Source organism: Osmerus eperlanus, chromosome 27 (assembly GCF_963692335.1).
Source record: "Osmerus eperlanus chromosome 27, fOsmEpe2.1, whole genome shotgun sequence".
NCBI classification, from domain to species: domain Eukaryota; kingdom Metazoa; phylum Chordata; class Actinopteri; order Osmeriformes; family Osmeridae; genus Osmerus; species Osmerus eperlanus.
Window position 1 is genome coordinate 4,331,027 of NC_085044.1, and position 15,431 is coordinate 4,346,457.

The window sequence follows — 15,431 nt, forward strand, 5'->3', positions numbered from 1 at the left end:
GGACAGCAGGACATTCAGTGTTCAACTCCCAGCAGTTTTCTCAAAGAGTGTGTGTTGTTGTTACACAGCTTGTACATTTTTTCCTTGCACTTTCATGTTTTATTTCATAGAATGAACAGACTTGCAAAATAAGTTGGATAGCAATGTTTCATAAACAAAACATTTTATTGAAATTCAATATTGTTTTAAGTATGTACACTATTTATAATGAATACAGACAAAGTTTTGCATGATCAATTCATAAAAAATAACTATTAACATTCCAGCATTGCATAGCAGAATTATAAAAATGATCAAATGTTCTTGAAAAAAGATTATAAAGACATGGGCCTACTTTTTATATTCATAAATACTCATGTTTGAAGTCTGTTGGTCTGTTACATGGCAGTGTCCAGCATGCTTACAGTCATTTTACAATATGTGCACAATATGTGTTGGTTTTATGATTCCATCAGAAATAGCGAAGAATGCATAGTTGACAGGAGTGGCTGTCACCTGATCCTGCGCGGTGCCCCTCGCCTCTACATGGCAGTGCTATCATCAACCGGTCGTGGCAGGAAATAGACAGCCTTCTGGCCGAGGTGTGTTGTAGGGCCTGCTTTGGGCTGGCCGTTCTTCTTCAGTGCCAGATACCAGTTGCTGTACTTCTGAGACATGTAGGTGTTGTAATGGTTCTCTTCCATGGTCTCCTGAAAGTAGCACTCGTCCTTTAACGTGGGCTGGGAGAGCAGAGAAAAGGTTCATCAAACGAAACGTAATCACTCCGAGACAAGACAAGACACTCACCAAACGAGGGGTTGTGATACCAAACACCGTAAAGAGGGGTTCTCTGACAATGTATTTCCACGATGTTTAGTGAACTTTATTTGTTTGCGTTTATACTTTACAAGTTGAATGAAGTGAATCCAGGTGATGGTGATTGCGATACAGTGATGCGCACTCACCGATGCAAAAACGTGCCCATCTTTGTCCATGGTCAGGTAGAGTGCCGCTTTCAGCCCTTTTATGACTACAAGTCCCGCACTCACTGCTTTTACTCTCAGGATGGCTGCAAAAACATGAATAATTACATAACAAGGAGTCATATCCACCCGTCTGCCTCTAATACGTAGAATAATATTGCACAGAGGGTTACAAGGATATCTGGACATTCCAAAAAAAAATCTAAATGTCTTTTTTACAAGCAATGTCACAGAGGGCTTCACATACGCCCATACAACTGGATTGGATATTTTAGCCTTTGATTAGTCTTATCTATTGAATGTCCTTTCCATTGTATGATTCGATGTGAAGTTACATATCAAATTGGGTCTTCATTTCTGAGTAAACGAATGTAAAGCCAGTTAAATTTCTAATTCCATTAATGAGATATCAAATCAAGTTATGTGATTATCGAATTACAAGGAGTATTACGCCGCATGTAAGGAGTATGTCATTCATCTTAAATGTTTGGTCTGATGTTTAACGGTGGGAGAATGGTGTCTCAACTCATCCAAGCATACCGTGAATGTCGTTTTCCTGCCTGCTCCCGGTGACAGTCCCGTCCGGGAGAATTCTCAGATGATGTCCACCGTTCATGCTGTAGAGACGGGTGACAGGTCTGTAGTCTTGCTGCGACAGGTCGAGAGTCGACGGCCCCAAAGACAGGACAGAGATGTCCCCTTCTGTCATTCTGAAAAGCGGTTGGGGACACACCACAGTTCCCACTAGACGTGCCTGTGGCTGGGATGCAAACAGAGGGGAGTTTGCACTGAGATCACAAGCCCCTCATGACAACAGCTCTGACAGGGTTTGATACCACATTGACTGTAAATGCATTGACTCTCTCCATACCAATATCAGAGGCAAGAAGGCATCTTTACATGAAATATTGATCATACAATGCAATACGCTTAAGATAAGTGGCCTAGTAAACGTATTCAAATCACCAATAAGCCTACTACGCCTTATATTTTCACATTCACTATTGTACATTTACAATAATACATCATTTTAGTTTGTTTGGCTATGTTACTAGGTACAGTATGTGAGAAAAGCAAAAGCCTTGATTTACAGGAACCTTGGATCACCTGTCAATCCCAAAATCAGTCACCCAGACAACCAAGTCGGAAACCCTTTGCCAAATCCTCATAGAGTCTCCCGAAGCCTTTGCCGACCTCCTTCGCCGTAAACAATTCAGCCCTGGCTGGAAGTCAAAATACAAGCCGTGTCTTTTATTCCTCAGAAGTTAGTTTACACAGTCCACCCTGCCCTGTCGAATATGAGGAACACGGCTAACCAGCATGCCGCTGTTGCAACTGTTTTTATCTAGGGGGCCTTTGACTCCTCATCCGGAATGACTTGGAAATCCATCAGTCCGGCTTGGCCCGGCTGACTGCTTGAAGAAGTGGAGGAGAGAAAAAACAGCCGCAGGAGGAATGTGAGACTTTCCCACACGGACTCCCAGCTGCGGCAGGGGCAGAGCAGGGGAGTGGAGAGCAGGGGAGAGCAGGGGAGAGCAGGGGAGGGGAGGGGAGGGGAGGGGAGATGAGATGAGAGGGGAGGGGAGGGGAGGGGAGGGGAGGGGAGGGGAGGGGAGGGGGGAGGGCAGGGGAGAGGAGAGGAGAGGAGAGGAGAGGAGAGGAGAGGAGGGGAGAGGAGGGGAGAGGAGGGGAGGGGAGGGGAGAGGAGAGGAGAGGAGAGGAGAGGAGAGGAGGGGAAAGGAAAGGAGGGGGTTGGGTGCTGTGGGAGGAACACACAGCGATACGGGAAGTGGAGCCAGGGTGCCAGACTGCTCCAGTGGGACCAGGGTAGAAAACCCTCTGGTGTTAGTGACGTCCGGATGGTGCCTGGCCCCAACGCGGGAAAAACAATCTCCCACACTGGCCTCGGATCGGCTTGGCTCCCTCCTCCTACTGAGAGGGAAGTCCACCTCTCAGGAGGGTAAGCTGACCTCGGATCAGCCCAGGAGCCCAGACAGTGTGGGACTGCAGACCATTACATACCTGGGACAAACCCACGAGCCAACATGTCTTCCTGTTCTCCTCTTCCAGGGTGAGGCTGGAGTGGTACCCGTTCCGCAGTGGTGAATGTGTGTCTTCAGCCGGCAGTCTCGTGGGTACAGCTGGTTTCCCACAGCGCTAGGAGGGGCAGAGTGGCACCCTCTGTATTTGTGCGCCATCGCATCGCCCCCGCTGACGTCAGCAGGTCTATTTCGGCAGCTGCCCGTAAGACACTATGTTTACCCAGCAAGCTCACCCAGTGACGCGGGCGGCCTGAGCCAAGGTCTGCGCCGGGAAGTGAGCTGGATGCCTCTGACACGACACATTCCTACTAGGGCGTCTTGGAGACACGGGAGAACGACACAGGTCCAAACATTCACACAGGGATTCACGCAAGAGAAGCCAGTGACACATCTGTGACAAGCGGTCACAAATCCCCTTGACGCACCCCCCAAACCCCCCCCCCCGCTGTTTGCCCGGCACATGTTATGTCTCCTCTGCTATGGCACCCAACGCATGGCAACACTGCCTTAGCTCCACAGACAGAAGCGCAGAAAGTGTGTGGTCCGCCCTGAATTATTGACACGACTCTTCTCTCTCTCTCTTCTCCCATACTGTGCCCGGTTTCATTATTCAATCAGGGTGTCTGCCTCATAAATCATTTGTAAAACTGGGGCAGAGCTCTGTCCAGATGAGTCCGGTTGGTCACAGTCCTCCTATCCTATTTTCTCCAGACACAAAAACTAATGACATAATAAGGAATTATTATTATCAATATTAGCGATATTCGTGTTGTCACGTCAGGACATGCTGTGTTTACGTGTAAACTATGATTTCAAACCAACCCACGCAGTCTATGTGTCTTTCAGTTATTATTCGTACCATTCAGACATGGTATTGTAACTACTTCACATTTACAGACCTAGTTTGGAAGCAGTTCCTATCCTCCAGACAGTATCTGCAGTAGCAGGTCTTGAAAAAAAGTTTACAAATATTTTATATTCTCACAAACCTTGTTGCAGTGAGCATTGTGAAACATATACCCTGTTCAGTAGCCTATAGGTTTTACGGTGACACATACCATGACCACCCAGTCTAGTGGTATCTGGTGAGGTTTGCTTTGGTCCATGAATATCTTGTTAGATAGACTCAGTCCTCGATTTGAAGATGAGCAGTCAATACCAATGACAACCAGGTGGTGGCGCAATGATCTAACAAACCATTTCCATCGGCTGAGGAAACCCAAATCTAATCTAACCCTGGTCACACACATGCATTGAAAGAAGTGTTCTGTCTCTACGGAAGGAGTCCAGCAATCGGCTTAGCCCATTCTTTCTGTAAAGTTCAAAACAATTTAGGGATAAGTTGACAATCAAGTGCAGGCTGTCAGCTTTAATTTGAGCTATTAGATAAAAACATTGTTTGTGGTGTCCGATGATTATGGTTGGGTGATGCTAATGGTTCACAGATTTAAGACAGTCATTGTTTCTCAAGGATATGTCACTTTCCAAAGATTGTTGGTGCATACAATGGGAGACCGTTTCATCTCATGAGAACATTCTCAAAATAAATCTGACAACGGCACTTTTGGCATCAGTCAAACTCAAAATGCTCGAAAACCATATAACAACAACAAAAAAGTCTGGATTTTGTTTCTAACTGTAGCCTACTTCATGGTGTTTAATTGTTATGTCTTTTGTTATGAAACAGTCTGTTACAGGAAGGTACACTTTATATTAGGCTGCTGACAGAATAGGCGACCCACAAACTATTGAGAAAACTGTGTAAGAAAACAATGGGGATAAGACAAACAATTGTGTCTACTAGTATAGACACACAAACAATGTTTTTTTGGCAATATCGCTTGAAAAAAACTCCATCTAATAGGCAATGTTTGTTTTTAAAAAGAGTGAATACATAAATAGCTATTTTGTCCTTGTCGCTCATCATGGGGTATATTGAAAATCGGTGAACGAAAGCGCATTATAGAAATTCCCCGCTCGACTGACATCACTTTTCGTGTCCAACCATCTTTCGTCTTGTAAAAGTGTAGCTCGTATCAGTTCTTTAGACTTTTCCTGAACCTAACAATTCCATTGGCTGCAGGAAGCATCAGTCATAGGATTATCTGTTTCGGGGTAGGTTGATACGGACGCCGATGACTGAGAGAAAGCTCTGCTTTTAAAACGCCCAGGAAAGAACCCGCAACTACCCATACTATCTATTCCTTCAATTTGCTCGACCACGGTGACGCCGACTTGAGGAATGCTCAAGTTTACAAGAGATCTTTGACAGCTGCGTATTAATTCAACCTTCCGTAGGCTTCTTTCCCTTCGGAGCAGGAACAGTTTTTTGGAGTGTGTTTTTGAGATGCGGTTTGGATAGGATCAGCGATAAATAGAAGCCTATTTCCACGTTTGCACGCTTGCATGCCATTAAAAGCAAGATAACTGGGTGGATGCTGTGCTTACAGTAATGTAGTCAGGTGTCTGGATCAATTCGCCTACTGTGTAGACATCTTATCATTGGATTGCACATCAGCACCAGTCAAACATTTTATTCCTCCTCCGACCTTACTGGTGCCTGTAGTCAGGGTGGAAACATGGGGTTGCCCGCCCTGGAGTTCAGTGACTGTTACCTGGACAGTCCCCAGTTCCGAGAGAGATTAAAGTCGCACGAACTGGAATTGGACAAGACGAACAAGTTCATAAAGGAGCTGATCAAAGATGGGAAGGCACTCATCCAAGCACTGAAAAGTAAGACGATCCTTTTAGGAATGAAAAGAAAGAGCTGTATGATTGCTTGCAACAATGTAGCACTTCGTGATGACTGCTCTACTACGGTTTGAAATGTCCACTAAACTGATTATTATTTTTAGAACGGTTCTAGTACGTCATTTTTCCGCGTAGAATATGATACTGTAAAAGTTACATTTATTTCAGAAGTTATTATAATGGTAAAAACGGTGTTATTATCACACTACTGTACCATAGCATTGTATATTTAGTATGATGTGAGACTTAACCATCACCAACCTGCTTGTCAGTAAATAGACAGGCTTTTGTGACAGGTGTTTGTTAAATATCGCCCAACCTGTATTTATCATCTCCCCATTTAGAAGCCCGTGTTTACACACTGTTATTATACCTCGTGTTTTGTGACTCAAAGTAGTACATTACCTGAATGTTCCACTTCACTCTGTTTGTGATGGATGCTCAAAGCGCTGCAGGCCAATACATTAAAAAGCTTTGCCCTTTATCACTCAAAGCTCCCATCAGCTGACTTTGACAATCTGGACAGTTCTGCCTCTGTCCGTGAGGACGATCCAGAAATCAAACAGAGAGACCATTACCCCAGGGTCAGGGGGACACTAGATGGGGAGGGAGAGGGAGAGAGAGAGATAGGGAGAAAGAGAGGTTGTTTTCGGTCGTTTCCGAACTTAGCAAGATGGTACTGGCATGTTCTGTCCTGTCTGTCTGCCTGCACGTTGTGTGGTGTGGTCAGCCCAGAGCTAGCAGCACCAGCAGCAGCAAGCCATGTTTTAGCAGGCTCGGTGTCGTGGGTGAAATCCCATATCAACCCGTCATTACACACAGACGACACATCCCTTCCCAGTGACCACAAACACGGGTTCCGTTAATTACCGAAAACAAAAACCCCTCAATTATTGTGCTACTGGTGCCGCGGCGGTGCTGGAGAAGACTGCGCGTTCCGATATCTCTGTTTTGGTGACAAACGGTGGAAAGTAAAAGCCCCCAAAAATGCTGTCCGTGGTGAACCTAACCTCACTTCAAGACGGTACTTAACTTTATCTTGGGCCTACATCTGCTTGAGCGATCTATCAAAGGAGCACAGATGGGGGACTGTCACATCATGCGAGGGCATTAACGTCTATGGCAGCGAGCTTTTCATGTTTTGTATTTTTTTTCTGCCAAGGGATGGTTTTAGACCTCGTCAGATGGATCAATGCATTATGCGTTCGATGGACATCTTATTTTAGAAGGCTTGGAGTCATATAACCATAGACTCGACGTCTAAAGGGCAAAACAGCTCATTTAAGTTTTTGTTTCGGTGTGTGTGTGTGTGTGTGTGTGGACCATTATGTGAAACCGGAGTGGATATGTAATGCAAGGCCCAGTTAAATGATCAGATGTCACCAGATGGAGGGTAAGGGAATCGGCCCGGTCCAGGGTTCTTTTATACGACCAGGGCCCACATTCAATCGTTTTTTTTGTTTTTTTTCTTTGCTGTTCACTCTTCTGTAGCACCGTGTTGACTGCGTTTCCCAGGCCACTGCCATCCCATAAGTAAATGACCCACATCAATGGAGCATTCCTGATGCAGGGATGACAATCTCTGTCCTCAGGACTTGATGATGACCTTTTTTATTTGGAGGACTGACCTCCAACTGGATCTGACCTTTATTGCTTACGAAGGGGCTGATTTAAAGTTCCCTCGCTCCAACCACCTCTCTCTCTCTCTCTCTCTCTCTCTCTCTCTCTCTCTCTCTCTCTCTCTCTCTCTCTCTCTCTTGCTAGAGGTCCCTGTCCTGTGTGGTTAGCAGTCATAGCAGTCATTCACCTGTCCCCTCTGGTGATGGATGGTATGGCCTTCCCACACACACACACACACACACACACACGCATGTACGCACACACACTGACTGGTACTTTCACAGCCGTGGTGAGGGGATTCACATTTTTCCTGGTTGGAGAGAAGAGAGATATCGGGGGTCTCTGCTGTCACCAGGGAGAAGGAGAGAGAAGCCGTGCTGAACATTAGTCCAGTTCGACTGCCACGAGAGAGAGAGAGAGAGAGAGAGAGAGAGAGAGAGAGAGAGAGAGAGAGAGAGAGAGAGAGAGATAGAGAGAGATAGAGAGAGAGAGAGAGAGAGGGTGGGGGGAGGGAGGGAAGGAGGAGGGGGTGTTGCTATTGCTCAAGGCATTCCGCTGAATACGTCAGATGGAAACAAAGGACAAAATGTGTGTGTGCGTGTGTGCACGGCCGTGTGATTGTGTGTGTGTGATGAGGCTGGTGGGGGTTGGCATGAAGGAAAGGGGGGGGGGGGGGCTGAATATTCTTTAAGCAGTGACGTTGGGAGGGGGGGGGGGATTGGAGCAATGCTTCTTCTATTGTCGAGGGATCTTCTTAGATCAGCCCACAAAGGGGTGTGTGTGTGTGTGTGTTCGCAAGAGAAACCCACAGAGCTGGAGTGGGTCAGTCAGAGAGAGATGTCTGCTCTCTCAGTACCATCCGTGGAAACATGTCCACCCCTAGTTCTCCTTCAGGCGTTCAGGACTCGTCCGTGTCTCCACCTGCCCTCCCATACGAGACGCAGCCACTGGGGTCTTACTGAGGTGTGTCCTTTGCCACGGTGGCTGCGGTCGACTACCGCATACCGTATCCGTGTTGTGTCGTGTCGCGGCGCTGTTCATCTAGAACCTTCTCGTCTCCTTTCGTCCCTGAGGTCATATGGAAAACTGGCTGCCGCAATGCAGATTTCCATCTATGCATGCATGCACATGTAGCTGAACTGTAGCTTAAAAAAAAACACACATTTACATTGTCCCCCCCCCCCCCCCCCCAACACATTCCACGCCCTTCTCGTTTATCTCCAGGCTAGGGTTCCTGAAATTGAACCCACGTTTTGCCTTGTAGGCTAGTGGGCAGAACCTCTGGCTGTGTGCGCAGGTGGAGGTTCTCCAAGCGGGCTGCGGGCCTTATCTGAACGGCCTTTGTGAAACATGGCCAGCCACGCTCGCGGTTTGAGGAAGAGAGGGAGGGAGAGGAAGGGGCGACGAATGACCGAAAGAGCCGGAGCAGCCATGGAGGGTTGAGAGTGTTAGGAAGTGTGTCAGGGGGAACTGAAAGTCCAGTTCGGTACGTCACTATTTTCTGCTTCTACGAAAGACAGATTAAGAGTATCTTCACAGGCATCTGTCGAGGGCTATTCGTGAAAAGGGGATGTGGGCCTCACACACTCTGTATTTTAGGCCAGTGTCTCTTGATCTCAGCCGATTCTAAATATACATTTAAAAAACGTTGTTTCCGTTTTTAATGGCAACAAGAAAAAATTGCGCTCGTACACTGTACTCAAGTGCTCCTTTTCTGAAAGGTAGAATTACCCAACTGTTCTCTGGTGTGTTTTTACACACACATAAAACATGAAACCACACACAAGAAAGGAAGAAAAAAAACAAGCCTGGTCTCAGTCTAAAGCCGTCATGTCTAGCTTCGTGTGAAGAACTCTCACTGTCGAGCGCAGAAGGCACCCTCTGCAGAAGGTATCTCAGACCTTCCTCAGAGTCGTGAGGAGCAGAGCAGAGGCAACGGCCTGCGAGGAGAGTGCAAGACGACGACGGCCGACTCTGTGGAAGGCGGATTTACGATCGCAATTCCTTTTTGCCTCTCAACACGGCAGACTAGACGTCTTGCCATCAAATCTTTGGAAAGATAGTTGCAGAGAGAGAGAGAGAGAGAGACACTATCCAGACTTAAAACAAAAGTGAAAACCTCATTCAGCGTGAAAAGGAGAGTCAGAGAGGCCCTATAGGCAGGTGACTTGCCCCCAAATGAAAGCGTGCTACCATGCGGGCCATACTTCGAGGCGGGCTACAGGTGCGCTGTGGCCCAACAGGATCATCTCACACATGGTATCGATCAAAGAAAACCCCCAAATAGACTGGTCGTGATCTAAGAAAAGATGTTGCTGCTCAGAAGTCTGGCCAGACTTGAATATTTAGCCTGTTTTTGGTGGGAACTTTGAGGCTTCATTGGCAGCAATAGCTTAAGTGAAAAGCCACAGTTGTTTAGTGTAAGAGTTGGAATTTCTTTTGCTGACTCTTTCAAGGCATGTGCCCACCAGAAACGTTTAATGTTTGACCAACTTTTTTTTTTCAAGGTAGTTCTGTATTCAAGACCTAAATGAAGCACTAGTAGCCAATAAGCTCTTTCACTTGAAACCATGGAAGTATTGTGACTTTATGACGGCATACTGTCACAGGAATTGACAGAAATCCCCCTTGCTTGTCTGCGCGTCTGTTCAACAGTTTTATTCTTTGTCCCTTTCCATGGAATGTCTTGTTACCTACATTTTTTACATTTCATTTGTTGTTTCTCTGTCTCTCTCTCTCCCTCCCTCCATTTCTCTCCCCATTATATTTGTGTTCCAAGTCAGCCAGCCTCCAGCCATATTAGCAATCCAGGGCAACCTCTGATGTTTTCGAGCGGAATCGTAGCTGCAGTGTATTCAAAACCAAGATCCCCCACCGTCGAGTGCTGTGTCACTACTGTTGCCTTCTCCTCCTGCGAGTCATGAACAGAGCCCCTTCCCAGAACAGGGAACTGTGGTGGGCCGCCCCCTGTTTTTACACAAGCGCCCACGAACGAGCTCTCTCGACAGGCTCACTCGGTTCGCGACTCGGGCTGGCGGACGGTGTCATTGTCGCGTCGCGCGGCGCAGAGGTGAGCTCGTGAATAATTGAGGTGTGTATCGAGTGGCTGCCGCAGCCGGTTCCAGAACTCAGGGTTCGGTGTGTCTGACAGCCTAGCTGCCTGGGCTGAGACGGTGTTAACGCCCCATCAGCACACACACACCTACACACACACACACACACACCAGGAAGATCAATATTGGATAAGTGATCCCTATCGCATTGAGCCACACCCATGTTGCTCTCCTGCGTGCGAATACTTTGTTCATTTCATCTTTCCGTCGATTCATTCGCCTATTCGTGATCCACCCGGTCCATACGTTCAGCCGTGGATCCGCGTGTGTGTGTGTGAGAGTGTGTGTGGCCAGCAAAGGCCCAACCCCCCCGGTCGTGTCCAGGCCAAATCAAACAAACCACAACATACTGGCAGGAGGCGAGGGAGAGCGAGAGTGTGGATGTTCGTGAGCTTCCGACCGTTTCCTCCAGCGCCAGCTCCAAAAATAACCCCCTGCTAGCGTGATTTAATCCGCGGGCAGACCTCTGTGTGTGCGGAGGGGGGGAGGAGGGAGGGAGGGTGCAGCCAACTAGATGCTGTCAAAATTCAGGCTTATGGGAGTAATCTGAGAGGAAGGGGTGGACAGGGGGGTGGCATGGTGGGATGGAGGCAGGGGGTTCATGTGTGTGTGTGTGTGTTTAGGAGGTGCCGTACATGTAGTAGACTGATCCTCTGCAGCCTCCTTGTAAACCTTTAATCTCCCTGCTCCTCCATGATCACCTTCTAACGTTCCGTTAAACAGGAGGCCTGGCCTGGCCTGTTCTTGCCTTGTCTAGTTGAACCGGACCCAACTCAAGTCTACTCTATGTTCATTTCTGCTCCCAGTGAGTCCGACACAGACATATTCCTGTTTAATATCATGTGTCATGTAGCAGTTTATTTTTTTTATTTTTTTTCAAGGCGACCTTCGGTATCTTGAAAACTTGTTTTGAGAGTTCTGTTGAATATTTACTCACTAAAGACAGTGAAACAGACATTTAATGATCGCTGGCTTTTGGTACCGAGTCAGTTTGGAACAAAGTCCTTATGACCTGCTGCAGATTACCATTTACTGTCTAAATTAGTCTAGATAGCTGCAAACTAAAGTTATCGTAATGTAGGATAGTATCCACTCAGACAAGAACAGAAAATTGATCCTCTAACAAAACAACATATGAGTAACATGCTCATTGCACAGCTTAGTACAATATTAACATCACTGAAAAGCCCTTCTATTAAGTAATCTCTTATAGCAGTCTAGGATAACGTGTTGGGTGATGTTGCATGTTTTTTTTTTACGGTTTTATGGCTGTGAACATCCTAGCTGCATACACTGCAGCTGTAAGATGGTGACTAGGTCTGTCCATCTAGATTGCTGTGTAATGGCGTTTCACTCGGTCTACAATTTGCTTGGCTCGTCTAGATACAAGTGAATTTCCATTTAGTATTTTATATGTGACCTATGTACCTCCAATAGAGCTCTGTCCAGCAGGGAATATACGAAGGTGAAAATGCACAGTGCTAACGCGCAATATTTCAAATTCACGCAAAGGTCAAAGTTCACTTCGCTGGTATCACGGACACACATCTGTTTATGCGGCACGTGCTCCGACTAACGGATGTCTGCGGAGAGACAGGAAGTACGTTTGTGTCCCATGTACCCCTGTTCCCGGTGCCAGGGGAGGGCCGGGAGTTCAAAAAAAGGCCTCTAAATCCCCAAATGGATTCACACAACTTTCCTGAGAGAGGGAGAGAGAACAATTGTACCAAAGTTGGTTAGCAACAATAATCTTGTAATGTGAGAGGGTCGGGGACGTGTCCAAACTCGAACGTCGAAGTCTCCCGGGAGGCTCGTCGATTATTTATGTTCGCTATTTTTGGCACTGGCTGTGCACAGTAATTTGCGAAGCAGCACCAGAGTGATCGTGTACACTTACACATCTCTGTGACATGCTCGCGTGTAAAAAGGGCTGTACAAATACATTTGGATTTGATTGGATTACACAAGCCCACCTTGTAGCGAGTGATCTCAAGTTGTTGGAAAGTGTTTGAAATGAGGCTTTCCAAACCGACAATGTTGAAAATGGTGTTTGTTTGTGTGTTTATTGGAAGCGTTCATTTGTCCCTCGCTCTCAGATTCTCCGGTTTGTGAGACGAGTTTGAACCAACAGTGTTGGCTTTTTAACAACTGTACATATCCTTGGGAGTTGTCTCTCTCACCCCCTTCCATCTCTCTCTCTCTCTCTCTCTCTCTCTCTCTCTCTCTCTCTCTCTCTCTCTCTCTCTCTCTCTCTCTCTCTGTCTGTCTGTCTGTCTGTCTGTCTGTCTGTCTGTCTGTCTCTCTCTCTCGTCTCTCTCTCTGTCTCTCTCTCTGTCTCTCTCTCTGTCTCTCTCTCTGTCTCTCTCTCTCTCTCTCTGTCTCTCTCTCTCGTCTTTGTCTTACTTTCTCTCTGTGCGATGAGAGAGAAGCGACACACAGCTCACTGTATACTGGGGTGTGGGGGAGGAGAAGTCATTTTTCCGTGTGGTATTGAGACTTTACCATTTCGCTGTCCAGGTGGAGTCCAGCCCCTTGCCCCCCCCCCCCCCCCCCCCATCCCATCTGCCCCTTCTGTGCTCTCCCCGGCTGTACCTAGGCCAGGCCCAGGCCTGTCTCCATACCTCCCCCACACCCTCGCTGTCTTGGTGGGCTCGTGGCCAGAGCCTGTGGCAGGTGTCGGGGAGGTCAGGCAACACGCACCCGCATGCTCCCACATGCGTGCATGGATGCATCCAGCACACAGGCCCACACACAGGAACCAGCCACACACACACGCACACACACACACATGCTCACACACGCACCACGCAGCAGAGACCCAATCCAAGCCACACAGTTCATTGCTGAGCTGCACAGAGCAATCTGCCAGCCAAATACCAAGTCAGACTTTTTTTTTGTTTTTTTTTTGTTCTCTCTTCTACCCTTTTCCGTGCTCTCTGTGTCGACTGGATTGTGTTTACGCTGTACGCACACACACACACACATACAGAGCAAAGCTCGCTTAGGGGTTTAAATTTAACCGTCATGGCTTGCTGTTATAATGGGATTGTACCGATGACCTAGAATCCTTCTGGCACCCTCGGGGACCAAGGAGAGGAGAGAGGAGAGGGTAGGAGGGGCGTGGATTATCTCGGTATCCCTGCCCTTCTCCCAAACTCTGCCGTGAACGGGGCTTGTTTTCTAACGAGAGAAAGGGGTGGGGGGAACCGTACATGCAAACATTCAGATGAATATTCATGGGAAACGCCTAATCTCCCCGCTGCTGAGAAACGACTCGAAGGAGTCACAGAGGATCACAGACAGGGGCTTTGCACTTCATCCAATTCTGTTTTGAAGTGGAATTTTCAGCCCCCGGGGGGGTTTCGTGCTTCCCTGCTGGTTGCGTAACGTCTCAGTTGAAAGAGAGCCACCGAGGTTCGGAGGACCGGGTCACTGAGCGGACGGGCCTCGCGGCACGTCTGATTGGACCAGCGGCGAGGTGAACTCTCGTATGGTCTGTCATGTGATAATGCTGTGATATCTGAGGCCGCTGTAAAAATGCATCTCTCTCTCTCTCTCTCTCTCTCTCTCTCTCTCTCTCTCTCTCTCTCTCTCTCTCTGTCTCTTTCTGTCTGTTTCTCTCTCTCACTCTGTCTCTCTCTCTGTCTCTCTCTGTCTGTCTCTCTCTCTATCTCTCTCTCTGTCTCTCTCTCTGTCTCTCTCTCTCTCTCTCTCTGCTCCTGCCTCTTCTGTGTGTTATCTCCCTCTCTGTGTCTTCAGGCTCTGTCCTCCCGTATCCGGCCACAATGAAAGCTGATTGAATGAGGTCACACCGGGGCGCCTCGAGTCAGCCAATCAGCACCGAGAAGGCTGCTCAGTTTCCAGGTCAAGAGTCACACAAAGTGTGACCCTGGCGTGGCGCCAGGGTTAGGGTTAGGGAACTCCGGGTACCTTTGTGCCACCCCAGTGACACACTGTGTATCTGTGTATCTGTGGTGGTTCTGTACATCGGGGCTGTTTACACAGCCCAGTTCGGTCGCTGTATTTGCGTCGTGTAAACACACGCAGGGGGACATGCTAGCACGGCCAGGGTGGTTCCGCTGCATGAGCCGTACTGAAAACATGCAGACAAGGTGACCTCCCTCCCCTCTCTCACAACCGGTAACAACACCGGTGACTCTCTGACCTTCCCTGCCGTGTCTCAGGGAAGGTTCGGGGTTAGTTTTATACAAATGATGGTTTGAAGTCAGACAAATTGAATGTAAAGGTTTCTGGACAACATGGAAAGCAAGAAAGGTTTGTGTGGAAGCCGTTTCCTAGTGTTGGTGTGGGACTGTGTTCTAAATAGACTGCACCTATGACATTATTTGTTTTACAATGTTGCACTTGAGTTATTGCCCCTGCCCTGTCATAAGAATTATGTAATACTGTAGTTATGTGATGTTCCACTGTGTCTGGTAAAATACAGACTGTTCCCTGGCATCAACTACTGAAATACTGTTAGGACTGTGCACTTCTGGTGCTTGATTATCTGCTATTTCATTTTGGATGGAGTAAAAATAGAAATGAAGAACTGGGTTTAGTCTTGTGTTAATGTGGGCAGTAGAACTGGTTTTATACGGAAGTGTGCAGAGTAGTTGACCAAACTGCGGGTGACTTGTGAGAAGTCATGTTGGATACAGGCTTTTGTTTCCTTTGGTGAATAGCAGCCAGACCAGGGCGAACCTGTGAAAATGTCCAGCCGGAACTCCACATCTTTAAACAGCAGGAGGAAAACGACTTTGCGATGACTTTGTCATGTTTAGCTTACGCCAGACACTGTCTCTGCCTTTAACAGATCAGTTTTTCCCTCTCTTTCTGGTTAATTCCTTTCACTGTCCCTCCCTCCCTCTCTCTCCCTCCCTCTATCCCTCCCTCCCTCCCGCCCTACATTTTTCCAAATCTTTTGCTTGAAACATTTTTCT

At 47.5% G+C, this 15,431-nt stretch overlaps 2 protein-coding genes across 4 annotated transcripts in view; one reads left to right on the forward strand and one right to left on the reverse strand.

Moving 5' to 3' along the window:
• Window positions 1-181: 181 nt before the first annotated feature.
• Window positions 182-3,127, reverse strand: LOC134013784 (putative fibroblast growth factor 1). Its single transcript, XM_062453500.1, has 4 exons — window positions 2,985-3,127; window positions 1,503-1,722; window positions 945-1,048; window positions 182-719 (listed from the first exon to the last, which is right to left on the reverse strand). The coding sequence occupies exons 2-4, from the start codon at window positions 1,669-1,671 to the stop codon at window positions 522-524; spliced, it is 471 nt and encodes a 156-aa protein (XP_062309484.1). The 5' UTR covers window positions 1,672-1,722; window positions 2,985-3,127; the 3' UTR covers window positions 182-521.
• Window positions 3,128-5,147: 2,020 nt separating this feature from the next.
• The window catches only part of LOC134013688 (rho GTPase-activating protein 26-like), a 37,440-nt gene continuing 27,156 nt past the window's right edge, over window positions 5,148-15,431 (forward strand). For 2 of the 3 annotated variants that reach the window (XM_062453330.1, XM_062453333.1), the window contains exon 1: window positions 5,148-5,737. In XM_062453330.1, the coding sequence (XP_062309314.1) occupies window positions 5,584-5,737 (154 nt within the window). In that variant the 5' untranslated portion in view covers window positions 5,148-5,583. The remainder of the gene's footprint in view (window positions 5,738-15,431) is intronic. The other variant, XM_062453332.1, reaches the window with a different exon arrangement.

Coding starts and splice junctions, on each gene's coding strand:
- LOC134013784 (XM_062453500.1), bottom strand. CDS start 1,671: ATGACAGAAGGGGACATCTCTGTCCTGTCTTTGGGGCCGTCGACTCTC. Junction 1,049..1,502: donor GCAGGAAAACGACATTCACG/GTATGCTTGGAT, acceptor ATGTTTTTGCAG/CCATCCTGAGAGTAAAAGCA. Junction 720..944: donor ATGGGCACGTTTTTGCATCG/GTGAGTGCGCAT, acceptor CTGCTCTCCCAG/CCCACGTTAAAGGACGAGTG.